This window comes from Bos taurus, chromosome 17 (assembly GCF_002263795.3).
Source record: "Bos taurus isolate L1 Dominette 01449 registration number 42190680 breed Hereford chromosome 17, ARS-UCD2.0, whole genome shotgun sequence".
NCBI classification, from domain to species: domain Eukaryota; kingdom Metazoa; phylum Chordata; class Mammalia; order Artiodactyla; family Bovidae; genus Bos; species Bos taurus.
Window position 1 is genome coordinate 68,189,590 of NC_037344.1, and position 26,877 is coordinate 68,216,466.

Sequence of the window (26,877 nt, forward strand, 5' to 3'; positions counted from 1 at the left end):
TTATTTTGAAATGTCTCAAAAAGCAACATGGATTGATGGATGAAATGAGCAGTAGGTAGATGGATAGATACATGATATACAAGTAGAGTGAGATTTTTAATGGTGAAATCTATGGGTGTACATCACAAAATCTTTTCAACTTGGCTATATATTTGAAGTTTTCATAACAAAATGTTTGAGAAAAAAAACAGAATCAGGGCATAAAATCTTATACCATAAATGATAAAGAGGGAAGATGAAAAGATGATATAAACCTATTCCTTTACCTCTTCCACACTCCCCACTCCCACCCCCACCCAGGGAATGGTAGATAAAAGTAGGTCATAATAGATAAAGGCCCTGAGGAAGAATGGGGAAGGGATCAGGGAAAACCTGAATGTTGTGCCTTCTCTTGGGGAAACTGAGCCCAACTCTTCTAGGAACTCACCCCTCATCTATCAAACTGCCCAGACTGAACATCATAGGGCCGAGAGGCCTTACCCCCTGAGTTAAACCTGGGGAAGGGGCAAGTCTTGAAGAGAATTTCTGCAGAGCCTCAAGGCACACAGCTGGGACTTTGTCTAGGTAGGGGGGTCCTTGGACAGACACCTCAACCCCAGAGTGTTGTGAAAGCACAGTCAGAAATTTCCTGCATTCCTGAGAATGATATAAAAATGGTTAACTTGGGTTCTGTGGATTTAAGAATGCTTGGCTGTCAGATTGAGGAAAACACAGTATTTATCACATGAATCTGGGGACAAGAGATGAGAAGAGGGACCTAGCAGCTTCAGTGATTGCCAGTGAAGATGTAAGCCAATGAAAAGACCAGAAGGATTAGATTATACTGCTGTTAATGGCAGTGTAAGATGATGGATTATTGCAACTTGATGCTTTCCTCCTAAAGTTGCCAAAACAGCATAAGACATCCAGATAAAGGAGTTTTAGATGCAGAGTAGTTTTTAAAAAAGTTTTTCCCATGAAATGTTTTGTTGTTTTTATGAAATTTAAATTAACTAGACATCCTATGTGGAGAAGGCAATGGCACCCCACTCTGGTACTGTTGCCTGGAAAATCCCATGGATGGAGGAGCCTGGTGGGCTGCAGTCTATGGTGTCGTGAAGAGTCAGACACGACTGAGTGACTTCACTTTCACTTTTCACTTTCATGCATTGGAGAAGGAAATGGCAACCCACTCCAGTGTTCTTTGCCTGGAGAATCCCAGGGATAGTGGAGCCTGGTGGGGTGCCATCTATGGGGTGGCACAGGGTCGGACACGACTGAAGCGACTTAGCAGCAGCAGCAGCAGACATCCTACAGGCATCCCAGGTGGCGCTAGTGATAAAGAACCCACCTGTCAATGAAGGAGACGTAAGAGACCTGGGTTTGATGCCTGGGTTGGGAAGATCCCCTGGAGGAGGGCATGGTAACCCACTCCAGTGTTCTTGTCTAGAGAATCCCAGGGACAGAGGAGAATCCCAGGTGGGCTACAGTCCATGGGGTCACAAAGAGTTGGACGTGACTGAAACGGTTTAGCATGCATGCAGACATTCTGTATTTTTATTTACCACATCTGGCAACTCTACTCCAGCTGGATTTCTTCACAAATCTGCTTCACAGATTGTAGGTGCTGCTATGGCAAGAAGACAGAGGAGAGAATTCCTTCGTAAGACTACACTGAAAATAGAAACTGTCTGAGCAAATACCAAAGTGGCTGAGATTTTCTGCAGTCAACTAAAATTATTCTCCAAAAGGTGGGATGGGGGTCCCAGATTGAAACAAAACAGTTTAAAAAATAAAGAAAATTACAATTTTGCACATGTGAGTTCTGTGGATTGCAGTATTTTATCTGCTTCAATTTGAACTTCATAATAGTTCTATAAGGCTGTCAGAAGAGGCATCTTTGATATTAGTGAAATGAAGTACTAGTTGCTCAGTCATGTCCGACTCTTTGCGATACCATGGACTAAAGCTCGTCTAGCTCTACTTCCATGGAATTCTCCAGGCAAGAATACTGGAGTGGGTTGCCCTTCCCTTCTCCAGGGGATCTTCCTGACCCAGGGATTGAACTTGGGTCTTCTGCACTGCAGGCAGATTCTTTACTATCTGAGCCACCAGGGAAGCCTGAGCTTCTTTGAAGTTAAGAAGGATTAAATTGAAGTTCAGAGATATGATGAGAGGGTGGCTGAACCCATACCAAAACTCAGCCCTGCTGGCTTAATCCCAACAAAGAGCATTTTACCTATGTGAGGAGACATGAATAACATGGCTAAAAAATCACTGGACAAAACATAATTTACTTTGTTTGATGCAGGAGCCTGAGCCATTAAGAAATATAATTCAGAAAACTTTTGAGGGAATTGAACTTTCTTGTGGGGTATATACAAACCAGATTGACCTTTAAGATCATATCCAAACAAAGTCTTACTACTTTCTATCACTACTTGCTTAGAAAGTAATTTCTATTGCCAATGAATGGTAGTCAGAAAAGAGAATTTTAGCCTTAGAATATTGTAAGCCTGCAATTGAATTTTTAAAAAATGTTCTCTGTTCTGCAAGGACTTTAATCCATGATCACTCAGATCAGATCAGTCGCTCAGTCATGTCTGACTCTTTGCAACCCCATGAATCGCAGCACACCAGGCCTCCCTGTCCATCACCAACTCCTGGAGTTCACTGAGACTCACGTCCATCGAGTCAGTGATGTCATCCAGCCATCTCGTCCTCTGTCGAACCTTCTCTTCCTGCCCCCAATCCCTCCCAGCATCAGAGTCTTTTCCAATGAGTCAACTCTTCGCATGAGGTGGCCAAAGTACTGGAGTTTCAGCTTTAGCATCATTCCTTCCAAAGAAATCCCAGGGCTGATCTCCTTCAGAATGAACTGGTTGGATCTCCTTGGAGTCCAAGGGACTCTCAAGAGTCTTCTCCAACACCACAGTTCAAAAGCATCAATTCTTCAGCTCTCAGCATTCTTCACAGTCCAACTCTCACATCCATACATGACCACAGGAAAAACCATAGCCTTGACTAGATGAACCTTTGTTGGCAAAGTGATGTCTCTGCTTTTGAATATGCTATCTAGGTTGGTCATAACTTTCCTTCCAAGGAGTAAGCGTCTTTTAATTTCATGGCTGCAGTCACCATCTGCTGTGACTCTGGAGCCCAGAAAAATAAAGTCTGCCACTGTTTCCACTGTTTCCCCATCTATTTGCCATGAAGTGATGGGACCAGATGCCATGATCTTCGTTTTCTGAATGTTGAGCTTTAAGCCAACCTTTTCACTCTCCACTTTCACTTTCATCAAGAGGCTTTTTAGTTCCTCTTCACTTTCTGCCATAAGGGTGGTGTCATCTGCATATCTGAGGTTATTGATATTTCTCCCGGCAATGTTGATTTCAGCTTGTGTTTCTTCCAGTCCAGCGTTTCTCATGATGTACTCTGCTTGCAAATCACTTTTTTCTTGTACTTAACATACATGTGTTGACTTCACCTTCATTCATGTACTCATTCTTAAATATTTACAGGTTATAGACTGTGAACTGGGTATATGTTAAGTACTAGAAAATCAAAACAGACATGTCTTTCATGTATTTTCTGGTTTTTGAACATAAAATCTGAAGATTAGAGGGACCATTCCATTAATGATGAAATCCTTTCTGCATCACTTGATAATCACCAAGTGATTAGCCTGGAGACCTCAGGTGAAAGATATCACTTTCTTCCTGAGACAATACATTTCAATAAGTCATAGATTTTGATACTGCTTTTAAATAGCAAAAACCATAGTTACATATAATAATTAAGAAAGGGGATGTACATATGAAGATGATGTAGGAATAATGGGAGACTATGGTGATGACTTCTGGAAACATAAGTGATCAAATAGTGTATATCAGGACTGTTTTGTCTGAAAATGAGCTTGACTCAAAGACAGTCTTTCAATATGATAGCCTGAAAAAATTGCAGATATTTGCTAACTGATCTTTAGTGATCATTTCGGTGTATGGCAGAACCAATGCAATGTTGTAAAGTTTAAAAGTGAAATAAAATTTAAAAAAAAAAGGACTTTTGAGGCATTGGATTCCCAAACCCAGGTTAGGTTTGGAAGTCCCTAAGAGAGACCCAAATTCCGTCAGAAAGCTGTTGGGTTGGCCAAAATGTGAGTTTCCATAAGATCTTGTTAAAAAAAAAAAAACAAAAAAAAACACACACAAAAAAACCCCCTGCACAACCTTTTTGGCCAACCCAATGAACAGATCTAGAACATAAAGAATACATAATCTGCTAAACAACTCTTAAATTAATGTGTTTATTCATGGTAATCTTCCAAGCCAAGAATTTTGCTTCCTTTAGTAGTGTCACAAAGTTACAAATTTCTGAATCAGGAGGCTGATGTTATTCTTCCTTTTGCATAACAAGAGAGACATCTTCTTTTTTTTTTTTTTCAAATGTGATTGCTGAAGTCATTTAAATCTAGGAGAAGACAATGATTCCAAAGGTGAAGATAATACCTTTAGCTCCAGAAGTCTGTTCAGTGGAAACCCTGAGACTCTGAATTCTTTTTCTTCTCTTTGCAGGCTCCTGGATGCCTTATGTTTTTTTAATGTTAAAGTGATAAAATCTATTCTAATTTCCATCCAGATGTCGCCCTTCCCTTCCAGGCTTGGTGCCCTCCTTTACCAACACCCTCTGGGGTTGTTGCACTCCTCCTGGGGCCGCCAAAGTGGCCTGGATTGGAGCTTCTAGGATTATTACTTTCACGGAGGCAGAAGGAATCCTTTTGCACCTATCACTCATATTTTCCAAAGGACACCCTGCATCTTCCAGTGTTCTCTAACCCCATCTCTTGTGGAACCTTGGGCAAATCCTCCCAGCGATGGAAGAGAAAACTTTTGAGCAGCAATCCCACTGCTGGGCATACACACTGAGGAAGGCAGAAGGGAAAGAGACACGTGTACCCCAATGTTCATCACAGCACTGTTTATAATAGCCAGGACATGGAAGCAACCTAGATGTCCATCAGCAGATGAATGGATAAGAAAGCTATGGTACATATACACAATGGAGTATTACTCAGCCATTAAAAAGAATACATTTGAATCAGTTCTAATGAGGTGGATGAAACTGAAGCCTATTATACAGAGTGAAGTAAGCCAGAAGGAAAAACATAAATACAGTATACTAACGCATATATATGGAATTTAGAAAGATGGTAACAATAACCCGGTATACGAGACAGCAAAAGAGACACTGATGTATAGAACAGTCTTATGGACTCTGTGGGAGAGGGAGAGGGTGGGAAGATTTGGGAGAATGACATTGAAACATGTAAAATATCATGTAAGAAACGAGTTGCCAGTCCAGGTTCGATGCACGATACTGGATGCTTGGGGCTAGTGCACTGGGACGACCCAGAGGGATGGTATGGGGAGGGAGGAGGGAGGAGGGTTCAGGATGGGGAACACATGTATACCTGTGGCAGATTCATTTTGATATTTGGCAAAACTAATACAATTATGTAAAGTTTAAAAATAAAATTAAATTAAAAAAAAAAAAGAAAGAAAGTGTCCTATTCAAAAGTATCTCTTACTTATCAAACAAGAGGAGCCTGAGTTTACTGCCCCATTTCTCCTTTCCTATAGATAGCCATCTTTGCAACAAATGGATGCCTCTCAAATGGGAGGAAATTTTCGTCCCTCTTCTTGTATAAGAGTTTTAATTCTTGTGTCTTAAAATTTGATCTTGTTTTCCTGCAGTTTCTGGTATTATATCTTATTACAAAAATAGAGTTCAAGGTGAACATACACAGCAAGATCTTCTTGTCTGGACATATACCTGATATTTATGTATAGTGGAAGCTTTTAAAACCTTCAAAATGAATGGAAGGAGTCATATGTCATATATTAGGCATGGTAATAGCTTGGGAAACACAGCTTGGTCTGTCTGTCGACCTAACCTGTTTAGTTTCGAGATTTGATTATACTTTTAGAATTATAAAGCTAAAAACTACTAGCTGAACTTAGAGCTAAGAGAAAGATACCTAGCTCATTTAAATGACTTCACCCAGGTTGCCTACTATGAGCTTCAAACACCACAAAGTACAGCAGCTGAGTTGAGACAGCTTCTTCTCAACTTCTTGTTGCCTAAGAACTTGCTGTTTTCCTAGCCAGCTATTCAGACATTTCCCAGGGAATAGTAAACAGCTGCTCATACAACAATGCTGCTTATTTTTCCTAACAGGAAAAAAAAAAAAAAAGATCAAAACATTCCACAGTTACCACGACTCAAAATTAAATAATGGGATTCAAAGAGTAAGCTAGTAATTGTATGAGAAAAAATAAGAAGGCTTTGAGGCTCAAGCTAATCTCACTACCATCATGATCATAAGAATTGTGTTTTACCCTTTTGGGCTTCCCAGGAAGCTCAGTGGTAAAGAATCTGCCTGCAAATATAGGAGATGCAGGAGATGTGGGTTTGATCCCTGAGTCAGGAAGATGCCCTAGAGGAGGAAATGGCAACCCACTCCAGTATTCTTGCCTATAAAATTCCATGGACAGAGGAGCTTGGTGGACCACAATCCTTGAGGTCACAAACAGCTGGACACCACTAGGCACGTATGTATGCAAGCAATTTAGCCCTCTATATTTAGAAAATGCTTTCACATTTTCACTCAGTTTATTCTTATCACATCCCAGTTTAGAGATGAGAAAAAAAGATTTTGATAATGAAATAGCTTAACTTTTGAAAAAAGGAAACAAGGAAAGGGAAATTAATGTTTTTTCCTAACAAATGTGGTTACAGAAAACGTTTGTCAACTTACTGTAGTTTCCAAGAAGTTTTTCTCTTATAATCTTTTAAAGTGTCATAAGTTCATATTGAAAGTGAAAGTGAAGTAGCTCAGTCATGTCCGACTCTTTGCAACCCCGTGGACCGTAGCCTACCAGACTCCTCCCTCCATGGGATTCTCCAGGCAAGAATACTGGAGTGGGTTACCATTTCCTCCTCCAGGGGATCTTCCCAACCCAGGGATCGAACCCAGGTCTCCCACATTGCAGGGAGATGCTTTAACCGAGATGCTTTAACCAGGGAAGCCCCAAGTTCATACTGGGATACTTTAAAAGATTATACTCTCTGAGCCATTCAAAGCATTTTACCAAGACTTTTAGCCTTAGGAAGAATGTCCAGAGCTAGAATTTGTCTCCAATTACTGGGAAATCGCTCCTCAACTGGTACCAAAGTTATTAAAAGTCAATTCTTAGTGCTGTGTCTTAGTTAAAATAAGAAAAGCAAAATAGAATCTAAACACATGACAACACTCTTAAGCAAATTCGGTTTTGGTAGATCTTAAAATTCAAACACTTTTCCTTCCCATCCCAGGTTGAACCCTTGTTTTTAGGCATTACTGGGATATATTTGTTTGTTCAAGAAAACATCTCAAGTCTTCTATCATTTCCTTTCATATTTGAAGACACACAATTACAGGGTAATAAATTAAGATTCATATATTAATTTTGTCACTGTATTAGTTTAATGTAAGTTCCATTTAATGTCCACTTTGGAATTGAGTATTATTCTCACTTAGAAAATGATTTGTTCTTTGCCTGCAAGACTTTCAATGTCTTCTGTTCACCAACTTTCTACTTTCAACTGTCTCAGAATATTAAAACCCGCTTTCATATTAATATGCATCATATTCATCAACAATGTTTTTCAGTGTTAACAGAATATTAAAACCCACTTCATATTAATATTCCTCATATTCATCAATAATGTTTTTCTGTTTCCTCAAAGCAATGAGTTAGTTTTCTCATTTCTATGGGCTTCCCTGGTGGCTCAGACGGTAAAGCGCCTGCCTACAATGTGGGAGACCTGGGTTCTATCCCTGGGTCAGGAAGATCCCCTGGAGAAGGAAATGGCAAACCACGCCAGTACTCTTGCCTGGAAAATCCCATGGATGGAGGAGCCTGGTAGGCTACGGTCCATGGGGTCCTAAAGAGTCGGACACGACTGAGCAGCTTCATTTCACTTCTTCCCATTTTCTCTATAGTAATTCTCCCTCTTACTTTTGGCAAAGGCAGACAATAAAGGGAACACGACTTATGTCTCAGGACTTTTCATTAAATCATATTTCTTTATGATTGGAAACTTACTTAATCTTTTAAAAGATTATACTCTCTGAACCATTTGAAGCATTTTACCCATCTCCTAAAGCCGTAATGAAATATGTTTCTTCCTGGAAAGGGAATCTCCCTGACTGTTCTTACGCTTGCTCCATCCAGTGGGAAAATGAGAGATGCCTTCCAAAGTTTGTCATTGACCCACCCTCGTCTTACTCCAAAAGAATTTTTCTTATCCTTTTTTTCAGTTTCATCAATATATCAGTGAGAATGGAAAAAATTTTTGTTTTGAATGTAGGATTTCCTTTCGCGAGTGCTATTGTAAATAGTAATTCGGCAGAGATTTCAGCTGGAAATTGTGTGTACTTAAGGAATCAAATATTTGAAGATACTTCAGATGACAATTGAGAAGGAGATGCCAGAAGTCTGGGAGATGAAGAGACACTTCTGGGGATTTTTCCTGGGAGACCTTATCCTCAGAGAGAGAGAGAGTAGAGGAGCTGCAGCTTGATGCAAGGGTGATGCCACACACAGGAAAGCAGGGGTTGCTCTGACACCAGCGTCGTTCCTGGTAACGGCTTGAGTTCAGGCCCAGTCACTTCAAATGATTCTTATTTGAGGAAGAGGTCATTAAAAGCAGGATGTATAGAGCAACCCAGACAGATTTGGGTTTAGGTCCAGAATGCAATTCCTACAGCTATAGTAGAATCCACGAGAAATGTACTTAGCTTCACTGAACCTCAGTTTCCCCATTTGCAGAAGCATGAAAATCAAAAAGACGGCCACACGTATTTTTGGCAAACACTGGATGTGTAAAGTAGTACTGGGGGCCTGTGTAGCTAAAGTTGGGAAAGAAAGGTCTCTCCATTGAAATGGAGAGAACCATAGTGTTTAGCTCTGTTTGGGCTCTGGAGAGCATAGCCGCATAATAGGCTTACTTGTCACCATGAGTGGTACCACAAAGTGCCCCGGGAGTGGTATAGCTAACATCTGGGAGCAGCAGTGATAGGTGGGCATCTGACAATCACTGACAGTCAAAAGCTTTAGGATGAGAAACTGAGCTTTTAAGTGTATATTCAATATCCCTCCTGTAGACTTTGAGATTATTTGTGAAGGATTCTTAGAGATAAGGTGATTATAAGTCTACTTTTCTCATAGTTTAGGACAGAGCAAAAGGGGACCAGAGAACTCTGTGAGACTAAAGAGGGAGATACTATGATTTCACAATTCACATGAAAACACAGTTGGAAACACAGTGCATCCAAGGGGCATGGAGGCAAGGTTTCCATGAAGAATAAACAGCATGTGAGAAAGCACAGCACATGGAACTGCACGGTCTGGTAAAGGACGGTGGGGTGGCGGGACAGGGTGCGTCTTGGGAAGTGGGAAATGGAGAGCGGAGCAACAACAGTCGTAACAGGAAAGATACTGAGCGCATCTTTGAATATGCTGAGTGAAGTCGATATGAATCTAGAAAAGAACTACATGTTTAGTAAGTGTATGTGTCAGAAGCCATCGGCACGTGTTTTGAAGTTTAGTGAACCAACCACGACGTACCGATCCCTGGGTGACACTACTGTCACACAGACAGGTGATACAAGAGAGACTGGTGACGGCAAGCGAGACGGAAAGAGCGGAGGGAAAGGGAGGGTGTTGAAGGACACTTTTATAGATGTCAACGGAGAGAGACATTTTAAGAAAGTTAGTGAATAGTATCAAATGCAAATGAAAGGACAAGTGAAAAACCAGATGCAAAATGGCCATGGATTTATCAAGGTGGAGCTTGTGAATCCATGGGTTTATCAAGGTAGAGCTTGTGAGTGGTATGACAAGTGGTTGGAAAAACTTGGATGTCATGATCAACGTTGGCTAGGATGTGAAAGAGTGAATTAGAACATTGCTTATAATGTGCGAGGAGGGAGGGAGGGATTAATTAAGACTTTGGGATTTATAGATACACAATGCTATATATAAAATGGATAAACAAGAAGGACCTACAATACAGCACTTGGAACTATATTCAATATCTTGTAATTACCTATAATGGAAAAGAACCTGAAAAGAATATAGACATATAACTCTGCTGTACACCTGGAACTAACACAACAAGTACACTTCAATAAAAGTTAATAAATAAAATAAAATCATACTTAATGGTGAACAAAGAACATTACCCATAAAATAGTATGAAGTCTCAATATTTAAAAGTTGAGGAGAATTAAGCCGGTAAGAAGTGATGGGGAGACTGAAGATTTAGGAGCCCAAATGCTCGTTAGTGACTGGTCTTATACAGTGGTCCTCACTGTGCCCCAGGAACTCTTTTTAGCTTTGCCCCTCTCTCCCGTCTCTGTCTCTCAGTGGCCATTTCATGTGTGTGTGTGCTCAGGCACTCAGTTGTGTCTGACTCTCTGTCACCCCACAGACTGTAGCCTGGCAGGCTCCTCTGCTCATAGAATTTTTCCAGGCAAGAATACTGGAGTGGGTTGCCGTTTCCTTCTCCAATGGATCTTCCCGCCCGATGGATCAAACCCCCATCTCTTGAATTGCAGGCAGATTCTCTACCGCTAGAGCCACGTGGGTATCTTCCCTGTTTTAACCACTGGACTTCACCTTTACTCTCTCTTTCTCTGTAGATGACTTCACCTTACATTTCACAAAGCAAACAAGACAAAACAAGAACCAGCCAGATGCCTGCTCTCCTTTGCCTGGAAATGTATAGGATGATGAGCAAGTTTCATCAAGGAAGAGATAGGGGAAACAGTATCTTAAAGAGACAGAGAAGTTCCAGTCAAGTCCCCAGAAGACAGGGAACTAGTTGCCAAGAGGGTGGCAATAGGGCTGTGAGGTTTTTGCCATACAAGGAGGGATCCAGAGAACAAGTGAGCAGAACGTGCAGGGAAGCCAGTCATGAGCGAAAGAGTCTTAGGGGTTGATAAATAGAGAATAAGAGGATCAGGCTTCTGGAGGGGATTCAAATTCTCATCATTAAATTTCTTTTTGGTGCTAAAGTAGATGGCCACTACAAAAAAGCATTTCCATGAAGGAAGGAAGTCTTAACTGGGAGTTAGAGGCATGTGTATGAGAGTGGGGGTGGGGATGAAAAGAGAAGGAAGGAAGCGGAGAGAAAAGCCTTTTTGGCCCCTCATCATTAGCAGAAAGGCATTTCTCACTTTGAAAACAAATGCTTCTTTTTCAGGGAGAAGTGGAAAGAACGTACACAATACTATTTGTTCATTAAGTGAATGAAAGAGGTATAGGAGGATCCATAACGAATTACTAAGTGAGAAAAGTGTTTGACAGAACAGTGTGCATGTGTGAGTATGTGTGTCAGAGAGAGTATGAATGTGTGTGTGTGCGTATGTGTGTCAGTGTGAATGTGAGTGTGTGTGAGTATGTGTGTCAGAGAGAGAGAGTATGAATGTGAGTGTGTGTGTGTGTGAGAGTATGTGTGTCAGTGTGAATGTGAGTGTGTGTGTGAGAGTATGTGTGTCAGAGAGAGTGTGAATGTTCGTGTGTTAGAGAGTATGTGTGTCAGTGTGAATGTGAGTGTGTGTGTGTATCTGTGTCAGAGAGAATGTGAGTGTGTGTGTGAGAGAGTATGTGTGTCAGTGTGAATGTGAGTGTGTGTGTATCTGTGTCAGAGAGAATGTGAGTGTGTGTGTGTGAGAGTATGTGTGTCAGAGAGTGTGAATGTTCATGTGTCAGAGAGTATGTGTGTCAGTATGAATGTGAGTGTGTGTGTGAGAGAGTATGTGTGTCAGTGTGAATGTGAGTGTGTGTGTGAGTATGTGTGTCAGAAAGAGTGTGAATGTGAGTGTGTGTGTGTGAGAGGGTATGTGTGTCAGTGTGAATGTGAGTGTGTGTGTGAGTATGTGTGTCAGAAAGAGTGTGAATGTGAGTGTGTATGTGTGTCAGAGAGAGAGTGTGAATGTGAGTGTGTGTGTGTGTCAGAGAGAGAGTGTGAATGTAAGTGTGTATGTGTGAGACAGAGTATGTGTATCAGTGTGAATGTGAGTGTGTGTGTGTGTGTGTCAGAGAGAGAGAGAGGGCCAGAAGGAGACACACAGATCTCAATGCTAAGCAAGGCTCTCTAGGAGCAGTGGGCATGGAGGGGATTTCAGAGGCTGATCCACGTTTGGTGAGGCCTGAGGCAACCTCACAAATTAATTATGAAAGACAATGTTTGTTTAGGGGACTGCAAACTCCATTAGCTCCACAATAAATTTCTCTATACATGATTTCTATAGTTTTCTCTATGCTTAGTGTAGCTTTTCCACAACGAGCCTGGATCATTTTAGAACTAAGAAACCAAAGCAGAAGTTATGTAAATATTTTTAAGGTCAGCCACATTCTCTAATTTACTTAATTTAGATTTATTTTGAAGTGATCATTAGAGACAGTTTCTAATTGGAAGGACTGCAGAGCTTAAGAGTTTGTGATGTCATTCATGATGTATTTCTAGAAAGGTATCTGCAAAATTCCTAGCTTGAGCTTACCCTTGAATTCTATTTGTTACATAAAGCACCATAGATAAATATCCTGAAACAAGAGAAAATTCAAAGAACTTATCTAATCAGGAAAATCTTGTTTTTTTTCCTTTAAAAAATGGGCATGAATTGTGTGGATTTTAGTAACCCAATGTAAGTGAGTTTGCATACATTAGGTTAGCTCCTCCCAATAAAAGAGTTGTTGCTGCATTAAGCACTCTTTCTAATAGCGTGAGCTCCACCTCCCTTTCCTGTAATGACGGTCCCTTGATATCACACTTTAAACTGGAAGGAGCTTCTGTGGAGGGTTTTTTTAGTAACAGGAAGTGACTGTGTAAGAGAAGTTTGCACGGGCTCACTTTGTCCTCTCAGTCATCAAGGAAGTGCCTTACTGGAAATGATTCAGGGACTCTCCCCGTGCGTTCTTCTCAGTGACCACACTGCTGAAGGGTATATTGAGAAAAAGCAGAAGGTTTTCCTTACCTTCACAGAACAGGGACTTCTATGACTCGACGTGGCCCCCAGGCTGACCCCTCTGGGATCAGAAGTATTCCTCTCAATCAGACTGAGGATTTTATTATCCAGCTCCATGCTTTCACACCTGCCCCCGGGGGACATGGGAAAGCCACATTTTACAAAGGTAATTAAAAATTATTATGTTCGTGAGTGACATGGAGGTGTTATTTATGTATGATGCCCCCCACCCCTAGAATTTCCAGGTCTCTAATCTCATATTCATTAGTTGCTGCTGTTAGAGAACTTTAAAGAGTATTGGAGTTTAAGTTTCACTTACCCGCACATTTATTCTAAGTAATCTAGTAAGATACAAACAAGTTGAGGGATTTTTCACAGGCTGATAACAATGACCAGAACTAAACACTCCCAGGAAGGCAGGTGCTTTACATTCATTTTCTTGTTCAGTGGGTACAATTCCTTACAGTAGTCAGCATTTACCTGCATTTTACGGATGAGCAAACTTGGATTTAGTAACTAACTTACTGATTTATGCGAAGTCAAACTCCAAAACAGTGGCAGGGCCAAGATCACACTCAGATGTGTAGGATTCTATAGCTTGTCTCTTGGCCATTTTTGCTCTATGTCTTCAATGAACTGACAACAAATCCCTAGGATTATTTGCCACCAAATAGAAATATCATATCAGAGTCAAAGGGTATCTGGAAGTTACCTTAAAAAGAAGCTAGTCCAACCTGCAACATTTATCTGAGAACCAGAATGAATTGCTTACATTCCCATGACTATTAACTGATAATGTAAAAATTTAAATCAGATTTTCTGACTCTAGTCCATTTTTCTTTCGGTTGTATCATGCTGACATGATGGAGAAATCGTCTCATTAAAAACAGAATTCAAGAGAAAAATGTATTCGTTATGTTATTTTTCTTTACATTTGTTTTGTCTTCCTCATCATTTTTCATCCCCTGAAAACAACCCCTTGAATTGGGGTAGGGATTTTTTTCAGGAATACTTCTCAAAGTTGTTTCCAAGTAAAATAAATAGGTGGATGATCTAATCACATGATGTGGCAGAGGTTACTTGGGCTGTCTGTCCAACCCTCTACCTTCTTTGAGAGTGGGTCCCAGGCAGAGGCTTTGACAGCCATGCTTGTTGATACTACTTGACCTCATTTCCTTGGTTATAGCTGATTGGACCAAGAGTAAATAACCAATTCCAGCCTGGCCAGTGAGATTCTCTTCTGTGTGCAGAGGGAGCTAAGAACGAAGCAGCTGGGTAGGGAAATGCAGAGCTGTGAGATGGAAAGTCTTCGCAATTTTCTAGTCTTGAATCAACCCTAAGCCATGACTACCTTCCTACCCTATATTCTGCTAATTACCCCATATCTTTTATAATGAATTATTTGTCTTTTCTTAAGCTAGCTTTTTGGTGTCTGTTATTGGTACTAGGAAAAAACCCTCTGAATAATACACCTGAACCCTCATATTTCTATTTATACTTTCCTCAGGCTGTGGTATATCTGTGCCTCATGGCCCACATGCGATGTCACCATATAGAACTACTGGGTGTAACCCTTCATGGCCCCAAAGCTTATATACATGTAGTATCAAGTTTGTTAGCCTATGCCCAGCGTTTCCTGCAATCCTCTGAGTCTCAAAATTCCTTTAATAAGTGCCCCAAATCCTTCAGGTTAATTACATTACCAATTAATTAATTAGTCCAATGGAATTGGACTAGACTGATTGTTAAGCCTCTGAGGCAGCTTTCCTGACCTATTCTGAACCAGACTTGCCTGCCAAGAGGTCACAACTCTTTCTGGTGTTACATTCCGTTGTGACAAACATGTTATTGAGCCCAAACCCCAGAGGGGATCATTTTGATACGACCCTCTGTGACCTCCAAAACCCCAAATGACCAGCTCCTGTGCTCTGTTTCTGAGCTCGTATCATCCACTCCCCTCCGCCTTGCCTTTCCAGGCGCACTTAGCCCATCACAGAACACGCCAGTGTGCTTCCCACACAGGAGCTCGGTGTCTGCACTTTCCTCCATGCGTCTTGCTTCCCCCACGCCCTTCAGAGTCTGTCTCAAATGTTACTTTATTAAGAAAACCTCTGCTGATGAACTTATTTAAAATGGCTTTTCATACCCATTACTACTGGCCTTTAATTCTAATTTTCTCCTTATAATTTTTTATGATCTTGATTTCTTATTTGTTTACTGTTCTCCCCAGACCCCATACAGGCTTCATATATGTCCCATGAAAGAAGGGCATTTGTCTGCTTTTATTTGTTGCCCTGTTTCTTGGCACATAGTATGACCTCTCTCCATAAATATTTGTTGTTGAATAAATATGACTGTGTGATGAAGTTTAATTCAAAACATTAACTCAAATCTAACAGTAAATTAGATGCTTATTTAAAATGTATGCAAATAACCTCAAAGAACTGATAAAGTTGGGACACAAAGGAAGCATTAACAGAGGCTCTAAAACTCTGCTTTCCTCTCTAGTTCACTAAATAATTGCATGCAACAAAGTTATAGTCTAATATGACATTATGACCCAAGGTTTGGAGTAGAGTAAAAAGAAGAAGCCACCTAAAAGGCCATCACTACCAAACGTTTAAACACAAACAGAACAAAGCCTTCGAAACTTTGCATTAGTTTCACTGGGTATGTATTATCCTCACCCGGGATCTGTTCACTGATTCTGTAATACTTAGCTGATTAGGTCAGGAGTATGGCTCCAGATGTCTTTGCTCAGGGCCCTACCCCTTAATCATCCTGATTTTTCAATTAAACTTGAGCCTTAGTGAAGTTAAATACCTTTTCTTAAGGTCACTTGACTTATAAGGGGCAGGATAAGAATGTGTTCTGAGACCCATGACTTTTTAATCTACTTTTGAGTTGCTAGTGAATTGTCACTACAGCAGGACTATAGAGGACTATTTTATTCCCAAATAACTGGGCTCAGGTTTTCCACTGTGAGGGGCATTTCTGCTTTAGTTCCAAAGAAAACAACCTATCATTGTCCACACTGAAAGTCAGCTGAGTTACAGAGTCAGATATCAGGAGAGGCTTGGGAGACAAGCTATGAGGACCACGTGCTTCACCAATGGCCTTTTAGGTGGCTCCTTGTTTTTCTCAGTTGGGAACTATAGATCAGGAGCCAGGATGAGAGGCAGGGGTCCATGAGTTACCCCAAGTCAAATTAAGTACAAAACTATATTATATCTGTTATATGTTCAATGTCTCTTTCTGAAGAGAGGGTCAAAATCTTTTTGACCTTCCTAAAAATGTCAAAGAATGCTCAAACTACTGCACAATTGCACTCATCTCACACCCTAGTAAAGTAATGCTCAAAATTCTCCAAGCCAGGCTTCAGCAATATGTAAACCGTGAACTTCCTGAGGTTCAAGCTGGTTTTAGAAAAGGCAGAGGAACCAGAGATCAAATTGCCAACATCCGCTGGATCATGGAAAAAGCAAGAGAGTTCCAGAAAAACATATTTCTGCTTTATTGACTATGCCGAAGCCTTTGACTGTGTAGATCACAACAAATTGTGGAAAATTCTTCAAGAAATGTGGATACCAGACCACTTGACTTGCTTCCTGAGAAATCTGTATGTAGGTCAAGAAGCAACAGTTAGAACTGGACATGGAACAACAGACTGGTTCCAAATAGGAAAAGGAGTACATCAAAGCTGTATATTGTCACCCTGCTTATTTAACTTATATGCAGAGTACATCATGATAAATGATGGGCTGGAGGAAGCACAAGCTGGAATCAAGATTGCCGGGAGAAATATCAATAACTTTATATATGCAGATGACACCACTCTTATGGCAGAAAGTGAAGAAGAACTAAAGAACCTCTTGATGAACGTGAAAGAGGAGAGTGAAAAAGTTGGCTTAAAACTCAACATTCATAAAACTAAGATAATGGCATCCGGTCTCATCACTTCATGGCAAATAGATGGGGAAACAATGGAAACAGGGAGAGACTTTACTTTTTTGGGCTCCAAAATCACTACAGATGGTGACTACAGCCATGAAATTAAAAGACACTTGCTCCTTGAAAGAAAAACTATGACCAACCTAGACAGTATATTAAAAAGCAGAGACATCACTTTGTCAACAAAGGTCCATCTAGTCAAGGCTAAGGTTTTTCCAGTAGTCATGTATAGGTTATAAGAGTTGAACTATAAAGAAAGATGAGCACTGAAGAACTGATGCTTTTGAACTGTGCTGTTGAAGAAGACTCTTGAGAGTCCCTTGGACTGCCAGGAGATCCAACCAGTCCATCCTAAAGGAGATAAGCCCTGGGTGTTCATTGGAGGGACTGATGTTGAAGCTGAAACTCCAGTACTTTGGCCACCTGATGCAAAGAGCTGACTCATTTGAAAAGACCTTGATGCTGGGAAAGATTGAGGGCAGGGGGAGAAGGGGACAACAGAGGATGAGATGGTTGGATGGCATCACCAACTCAACGGACATGGGTTTGGGTAAACTCAGGGAGTTTTTGATGGACAGGGAGGCCTGGCATTCTGCGGTTCATGGGGTCGCAGAGTCGGACACAACTGAGTGACTGAACTGAATTGAACTGAAAAAGGTAATAATCACTGACCCATCTTAAGTTATCGCCATGAGCGGCCAGTTTAAATTCAAATCTTACTGTGGCTTTCTTTGTCTAAGAGTACACTTTGATTTAAAAAAATGTATTTTTTTTTTTTACCATGGAAAAACTATGAAAATTTTAAAAAATGACCCCTTGAATTAAATACTATTAAGTAAATCTTTATTTGAGGTGGCCTCCTTGTGACATTTCAAGTGAACAGAGAATTATAGAGGCAGTATTCTTGGACTAAGAGTTTTCCAAGTTGATTGGTGACAAAGAAGTCTAGTAAGTCCCTGTTAGACCCTTTGCTTACTCATTGCTTGCTTTAAACTTACATGGATATAAACTTCCTGTGTTACTGTTGTTCCTTCTTACCCATCACTCAAAGAATAAATCAGCCTAGAAAGCTAATAGAAATGATATTAATATGAATTATTTTTTACCTATAGGATAGTAGGTTAGGCCAATGTGACTATGAAGCTTATTTTACAAATAGTTTTCCCTAATTTACGTATGATTTCTGAACTCTTTTTCCCCTAGACTACCACTGAGAGGTAACAATCTGCCCAGTAACCCAGCAATTGGAGGAATCAGAGAAAGAGGTGTATCAGAGAAAGTATATTTGGAGCCCTCAGACTTTTATTACACATTCAAGGGTCTTCAGTGCAAACGCCTCCCCAAAAAATTATCCGATAAAGTGAAGTCTTTTTATGCCATTGTTTAATAGGCTCATTTAAGGATAATTTAATTATTTAAATTCTACTATTTGATTAGAGCCAAGACATTGTTAATTTGTAGAATCCTCTCTGATAGAAAAGAATCTCAAGTTTATGGCTTACTGCCTCTTAGGGCATTACCATTTTTGTATCTAGTCTAGCATCTTATTCTAACATTCCTTTATTAAATTGCCTGTAAATCCCCAACTCTTCAAATGTTCTTTGAATGGAAACCTCATTAATGAGCTGAATTAAAACTGTGGACATATGTTCATTTTATATTGTAGAACAGTCGTGGTTTTAACTCTTTGTGCCTGTATATTAGCAACGCTGGATATCTATACTTTAAACCATGGAATGTCCAGTCACTGAAAGTGACTGCTGGGGAGCACACAGCCCCAAAGCCCCAGACTTGGTTTTTATGGTTACATGCTATAGTTGCCTCATTAGTACATGCAAGAAGTATAAACTCCTAAGGAAAACAAGTACACTCAGCAGAGAAAACAGAAGCCACAATCTTGGGAATAACCTGAAGATTATTTAATTTCTCTCTTGCATTTGGAAGACAGAGAAATGAGACTCAGAGGGGTTAAGTGGCAGATAGCAACGCCAAGGCAAGAATTAAGGAGACTAGTGTTCCTTTTTCCTCAAATGTCCACATTTCCTCCCAGCCTGCCACCAAGGTCGCATGTTATGCTTTGATGTTAAATCATAAGCCAAGTCTTTTTAAGGAAGATTCTGAAGAACAAAGCATATTTTCAAATATAAGACAAGGATCAATCAATAGCATGTTCTTCTATCATGGAAAAGTTTCCATATGTTCAAAAACCGGGACTGCAACCTCTAGAGACACAGAATGAGCAGTGTTGTCTGAAATACTACAATCAAGCCATGACTTTTAGGTTTTACTTTTTGTTACTGTGATTAGTAGTCTGAGCATGCTCCTGGCTATTGGTGGGAGGAAGAAATTACTCAATAAAGAAATTACTCGGTATAAATGTGTTTTAGATCCAGAAGGCATGGTATCTGAATTATTTTAGTAATTGGGAGCTCTAACAGTTGTGTGGCTTAAGGAGGTAATAGAAGAGAAAAGGTTTGCTCACAAAATTTTCAAAGTAGCATTGGCCTTAGGCAAGAATGAATATTTCAAGAGTTTAACCCAAGGTTATGTAGCTTAATAATTTTTAAAAGTGTCTAAATGTGGTTTTCGCATGTCTGAAAAGAGAGCCTAGAGAATGGCGATATTGCTTACACATGAACTCTGTGACTGCCCTCAGCCTGCATACCTGTCTATTGCACCGCTGCTTTTGTGATGTGCCAAGTCGCTGAGCTGATGCCACAGCCCTCTGCCAAAACTCTTGCGGCGGTGCTCTGGGGGAGCGCGCGGGCAGGGGAGCCAGATTGGACCAAGATAAAGTGCGGCTGCAGGTGCTGTTCAGACCACGAAAGGTTACAGGTGAGCACAGTTCTGGAGAAACCACATCCTCTTTCAACTATCCTGCGGCGATGAGGTTTGGCCTTCTTACTGGGACTGCTCTGAGCAAGTGAAACATTCTCGTTCACAAGGGCAGAATGACAGGTTGAGACAGGATACAGCATCGATGACTATACACTGTTTCGATAAGAGATACTGTGATACATGCAAGCCTTGGCATTTTTTTTTCTGGCTAAATGTTAGCCATGGTGCAGTTCTCACCTTAAGTATGGGAGGGTGACATAAAATGTTCTAACTATGTATTTCCATAGCAACCTGCATTTGCTACATTAGGCTGCTAATTATACTTGATTGTAATTGCGCGTTTGCTCTTTTAGATTAGAAACCCTGAAGGCAGGCACGCGTTTAGCTTGCTGATATCACTGTGCCTCCAGAGCCTCACAATGATCATTAAATGTTTGACAAGAGAACAAGTAGTCAGGAACAACTAGGACTGAGGTCAACAAGGATACCAAGGAATCCTGAAGGCAGGGATGCTTGGAGCACAACGTCATGGGTAGGTTGCTCATCAGTTCTCTCTAGATGCCTTCTCTCCATGGAGTCCATGTGATTTCTTCCCTCCTCATCTCAGTACTTCTGCCTGTGGGAGAAGGAGCTGAGGAAGTCCTAACAGCTATGAAGACTGTAAGAGGAGACCTTTCTGCTGCAAGCCATAGAGCTTTAGGCATCAGCAAGCAGGGTGCATGCGTGCTAACATGCTTCAGTCGTGTTCAACTCTTTGCCACCCTAGGGACTGTAGCCTGCCAGGCTCCTCTGTCCATGGGATGCTCCAGGCAAGAATACTGGAGTGGTTGCCATGCCCTCCTCCAGGGGATCTTTCCAACCCAGGGATCAAACCCATGTCTTACATCTCCTGCACTGGCAGATGGGTTCTTTTTGGCTTCCCTGGTGGCTCAGACGGTAAAGCCACCTGAAAAAAGGGAGACTCTGGCTTAATCCCTGGGTTGAGAAGATCCCCTGGAGAAGGGAATGGCAACCCACTCCAGCATTCTTGCCTGGAGAATCCCATGGACAGCGGAGTCTGGAGGGCTACAGTCTGTGGGGTTGCACAGAGTGGGGCATGACTAACACATACACAGTGCCACCTGGGAAGCCCCAGCAAACAGGGTCCTGGAGGGACTTCAGAGCTGAGGGGTCCGTTCCCTGGAATCAAGCTGTAGTCAGGTAGATGCTTGAGAAGTATAAATAAGGATAAAATCTTGTCCAAGAGCAAGTAGTAAGCATGATTCTCTCCTCTCCTAACAAGCTCTGAGTTTTTAAGAGAAAAATGACCCTGTTTTTAGACATTAGATCTGCTGGATAGGCTGACATTGGAATACCAGAGTTTGTTACGATGTGAGTTTCTCTATAGGGACAGCAGAAGAGCAAAGAAGTCATCCAAATATTGCTATGCTACCATTTATTACAGGGTTGAAAATACACAAAATAACACCCTCTAACCGGGCTACAGGAAGGAGGTAGCTTGAGAATTTTATGGGTCAATAGGAGTAGATTCTGTGGTGTTTTGTTATTATTGTTGTTTCAATATGGCATATTACCATCAAGATTGTTTTTTATTTATATAAAATTCCATTCTTTTGAAGAAGCAGAGAGTATAAAAAGTGAATACTCTTATTAAAGATTCAGGTGATAGGAAACATAATTCTCAACCAGCATTGTAAATAAGTTAAACCTCTGTTTTTATGTCAAGAAAACCTTGGCACTTACTCTAACATTTGTATCATGTGGTTAATGCTTTGGTACACTGTCTGCAGAGGAAATATGCTCATATTGATTTATTGAAAACAAAATTGAACATGCAGAGCAAAATTATAAATTTTATTGTGAATGTGGAACAATGGCAGAATATGCCACCCCAAAATATGTCACTTCAGCATAACGATTATTTTGAACAAAAGATACTTGAAAAACAGCAGATACAAAAAATCATTCTGATCTCCCCCCTTTCTTCCTGCAAACAGGAGATAAAATTAGCTTGTGAAAGATGCCCTCCCTATACTAGGAAGAAAGAAGCATGTTTATGATCAAGGATGGGAAATTAAGAAGAGGAATCCATATGAACAGACTTCATTAAAATAATTCTTATCTTCCTTTAGCCTCTTCATAAGTTACAGTTACTTTTCCACAATTGTCTTTCTCTGATCAGTTTAGTACAAAAGTATTTAGATTTTGCCACTTCTTCAGGTCTTCATTTCCCAAGAGGGCTCCCATGTCACAGAAAATTTGTGAGCTTGTCTCCTATTAAGCTGTTTTTTCTTACAGAGCCCAGACAAAAATTTTCCTCCTCTACACTGTTCTTGGAAATAAGCATTTCAGCAGGAACATTATATATTTTATAATTGTGTCTATATCAAAAAAGCAAAGTAGAAAATTAGAGCAGGTTATATTCATATGAATATAACCACATTTTGGTGTCAACTATAATTTTCCTTTAATTTATCAAAATGTATTGCTCAGATCTGTACATAATACCAAGTTATGACATTCTCTAGGAAGATTCGGAGAAGGCAATGGCACCCCACTCCAGTACTCTTGCCTGGAAAATCCCATGGATGGGGGAGCCTGGTAGGCTGTAGTACATGGGGTCACTAAGAGTCGGACACGACTGAGCGACTTCCCTTTCACTTTTCACTTTCATGCATTGGAGAAGGAAATGGCAACCCACTCCAGTGTTCTTGCCTGGAGAATCCCAGGGACGGGGGAGCCTGGTGGGCTGCCGTCTATGGGGTCGCACAGAGTCGGACACAACTGAAGCAACTTAGCAGCTAGGAGGATTGGAAGACTAAATTTTAGGTCATGTCCAATAATTATAATAGTTTCCTCAGTATCACATTGCTATTTAATATTGACTGTGTGGATTTAGGTAAAAATATCATCAAATAAAACAATATGATCTTAAAATTATTCTCTAAAATCTATATTGTTAAAGTTGAATTTCATTGGGACAAATATTTGAAAGGACTTTTTTCTTAAGGAACAGCCATTGGCAAAAAAGACTTTATTCAAATTATTTTAAATTATTGCAAAGGAGGTGAGAAAGTGATACTTCTAATAACTATATCTGAAGTATTGAATACTTTAGACACCATATTCTTGAGAGCTATATAAAATTTTTATGATAAGAGAAATAGTTTACCTTTCTATTTGATTGCTCATTAAGTAATATTTATTTAAACTCTATCAGTTTAAATGTGGATTTTTTACACCTGTGTTGGAGTTTCAAGACGTGACTACAGTTCTTGATTTTAATCCACCAGCAGTTTTGAAGTTTGCGGCAGCACATATGAAGGTTCAGAGCCAAGTGGAGACCTCCCAGTGAGGCAGCTTCCAAGCTGAATCCACAATGGATTCATCTATAGATGGTGAGGAAATAATGGGATAAATTATGGAGGCATTTCTTCTGCATGAAATTTTGGGGAGATTTTGAATTTGCTAACAGCTTTACCAAAAGTCACAAACTAACATATGATAATTTGATGTTTTGTCTTGTGATCACATGTCCCAATTCTTTTGTTTAGCTGATAAAATGGAAGCCACTTTTTTTGTTGGATTGCTTGCATTAGTTTTGTTAGAGGTGGCACACAATACATGGAAATCATGATGAGTTATTAGTATGTGTACAGTTGTTTAGTGGCTAAGTTGTGTCTGATTCCTTTCTGACTCTATGAATTCCAGTCTGCCGGGGTCCTCTGTCCATGAGATTTCCCAGGCAAGATTACTGGAGTGGGTTGCCATTTCCTTCTCCAGGGGATCTTCCCGACCCACAGATTGAACCCGACCCACAGAACTCATGGAACTCACCTGTATTGACAGGTGAGTTCTTTAACCACTGAGCCACCAGGGAAGCTCATGTGCAGAGTAAAGCCTACATATTTAAAGAGAACTGCTTCTGAAAACTTTACACGGAGATACAGATAGGTTCACTTGCAGCTGGAAACATTGGATTGTATTGATTAAATGGTGCCTCTAGAGGGCAGTCTGCATTCAGTTCAGGTAGAAACTATAGTTTTCTGACGTTGCCCACATTTTCTGTTGATATTGACTTTGAATTTTGAGTTCAGGAGAGAGAAATGTGTGGTGTGCACATTTGTACCAATTGTAGTTTGCTTCCTTTTTTTTTTTTTTACTGAATTTAAAACTTAAAAATAATTTTTAATTATTTTTTAATATGTTTTTAAACTTTGCAGTCATTGTTTAACATTTATATAATAGACTTACACCAAGTAGCTTTCCTCCTATAGTGGTACATAAGTTTTGTTAAAGATTGCAATGATCTATATTCCTTCCTTCCTTCCTGTATTTCTTTCTTTCTTTCACAATGTTCATATGCAGGTGAAAATGATGAGCCTAGAATTTCTTTTTGTGCCAGAATTAGGAAATATTAAAGAACTGGTTAGATTTGGGACAATTTCAGCATCAAAGTAAGTAATAATAAAATGCACTGTAACTCATTAAATAAAATAGGATTGGTTAACATATACTGATAAAAATTTAGAAATAGACATAAATAGGGACAGAAGAAATCTTTTCTTTACATTAGAATAGTGACTAATAAATGTAGAAGAAATTATGGTATTAAAAAATCACTATTTGGCAGCCAGCACAGTATAATTTAAATAGAAATCTCAATGGATGCTAAAACTCGTGCCTGAAATTTTGATGAGGAATGGGATCTTTACATAATTTCACAGGATCTCCCTCCCCCAGTGCTTAGTGAATACTAAAAGAAATACTGAAGAATAACTTTACATTGGAGAATCTTGGCAGATTCCACCTGAATGAAATGATTAAGATTAAAATCACCTGTAGTGAGAAGAATCCAGACATCTGATAAGATGCCTTCAGGAACACAACTTCACATTGTGGTATTCCTGCTGAAAATGTGTAAACTGTCAGGTCAAGAAAATTAAGCAAAGACTGGGGAGCTGTTCCAGATTGAAAGAGGCTAAAACTCATGAAAGACTACATGCAGTCTCTGATCCTGGGTTCTATCCTTCTTTTTTCTAGGAAGGACACGAACAGAATAATTGGCAAAACATTGAATTTAGTATTATATGGTAGTATTTTAGCAGTGTTCATTTTCTGATTTTGATGTGAAGGGGATCAGAATACACCACCCTAAAAACACACTACTTTGATACGAGGATTGTTATGATCTCCCTGAAAGCAGGGTATCAATTTCCTTTTGTGAAGGTAGCATAAATTTGGTCTTTTTTCTGTACCAGGATGAGAAGAACAACTCGTCTCTGGAGATGAAGCATTAGCAGGCACAATGAGTCTGCGTAAATAAACCTTATATAAAATACTCCATTCATCTCCTAGTTACTGGCCTACAATTTACTGCCCCCTGAAGCCAAACCTTACGTTATTTGCTAAGAAGGGTACAGAACTTCCTGAGTCTGTTTCTTTGAATTTCATTTCTTTTCTGTGAACTCTCATGCAAATAAAAATATTAATGTGTGTATTCCTTTTCTTCTGTTAGTCTTTGTCAGCTAAATCAGCAGGCCCCCTGACAGTGACCCTGAGAGGGTAAAGACAGTTTTTTCTTTCTTGCGCTTACATGGGAGAATGTCCTTGGTTGTAGGAGATGCACACTTAACAATCTAGTAGTAATTTATTTCTGAGTAATTCACTAAAAATATAAAATGTTGTTATATTTAGAAATTTTTGAGAGTTTGAAATTAAAGTAAAAATACATAAACATTAAACCTAAAAAATCTGATTTGACACAAGTTATCTTATATTCAATACAGAAATCATCTTATGAAAATGAAATTAGCATTTCATTATGGTACAGAAACCAAGACACAGGCCAATAAATCTTCTCTGAGATTTGCAAAATTAGTGCGAACCAGAACAGAGCAAAGATGATTTAGTGTTTTGCTTTGCTTTTCTAAAAGAATGTGGAAGAGAGTTTGTGTGAATCAAATGATTTTGATATTCTCTTCTAGCCCAAGGATTCCAAAAATTAAATGAGCTATTTTCATCATAATATTTAAAGCCCAGATAGGAAAATACACAGCATAAGCTAACAGAATCCCAAGTCTTGAATGTCTTCATCTTTACTCTGTAATATCTGACATTTCATATCCCTGTGGACTTCTCATAGTAAATTTATTGAAAATTGTTCAAATACTCAGATTGTAGAAGACTGCTTTTGGAGACATAGGTTAGTACCAAAATTGATTACCAGTGATAAAGAATTCGCCTGCCAATGCAGGAGATGCAGTTCAGTCCCTGGGTCGGGGAGATCCCCTAGAGGAGGAAATGCCAACCTCCTCCAGTATTCTTGCCTGGGAAATCCCATGGACAGAGGAGCCTGGTGGGCTACAGTTCATAGGGCTGCAAAGAGTTGAACATGACTGAACATGCACGCATACTATGCACAATAGAACAAAAACTCAAACTCAGAAAGGCTTTTTTCTCATTTAAGTCAACAATTATTTCTTTAAAATTTCTTTATGTAGTAAAGTCCATTAACTTTCAAAAGCCTATGTCCTCATGATTTTGAATGAGATTCCAAAAGAAAGAAATGTGCATAAAAGATTTTTATTCTTTTATTAACTACATTTTTAAAACACAATGATATGACTCTGAGCATTGAAGAATATCACAGGGATTTAAAATGGACTTTTATCACAGCATTATTTTTAGATACAAAACCTATAAAATAATGCTACTGTTGACCTTGTCTATTTCTGATTATAGAGAATGGATCCTTTATCCTTGAGTGAAATGGGAAAAAGAAACACTGGTTCTCTTTGTTACAAAACATCAAACCACTGTATTCAGTGGAAATTATCAAGGGTCATGATAATGTGAGAAACCAGTAAAGTGAAACAGTTATTTGGTATAAAATTGTTTTTTGTTCTTCAAAAGTCTTTACAGGGTTGACATAAAAATAACTCAGGTGCTTGTATAAATGCAACCATACAAAAACTAGAGGAGGAATTCTAAAAACTGGGTAAGTTGGAATATCTGACAAGAAGAGGCATCTT

General features: G+C 39.7%; 1 protein-coding gene and 1 long non-coding RNA gene across 2 annotated transcripts in view; one reads left to right on the forward strand and one right to left on the reverse strand.

Moving 5' to 3' along the window:
• TNIP3 (TNFAIP3 interacting protein 3) overlaps window positions 1–13,198 on the reverse strand; it is a 63,682-nt gene extending 50,484 nt beyond the window's left edge. The window contains exon 1 of the mRNA XM_024977811.2: window positions 13,064–13,198. Within this exon, the coding sequence (XP_024833579.2) occupies window positions 13,064–13,198 (135 nt within the window). The remainder of the gene's footprint in view (window positions 1–13,063) is intronic.
• Window positions 1–26,877, forward strand: part of LOC101903066 (uncharacterized) — a 172,592-nt gene that overhangs the window by 132,518 nt on the left and 13,197 nt on the right. The gene's annotated exons all lie outside the window — the stretch shown is intronic.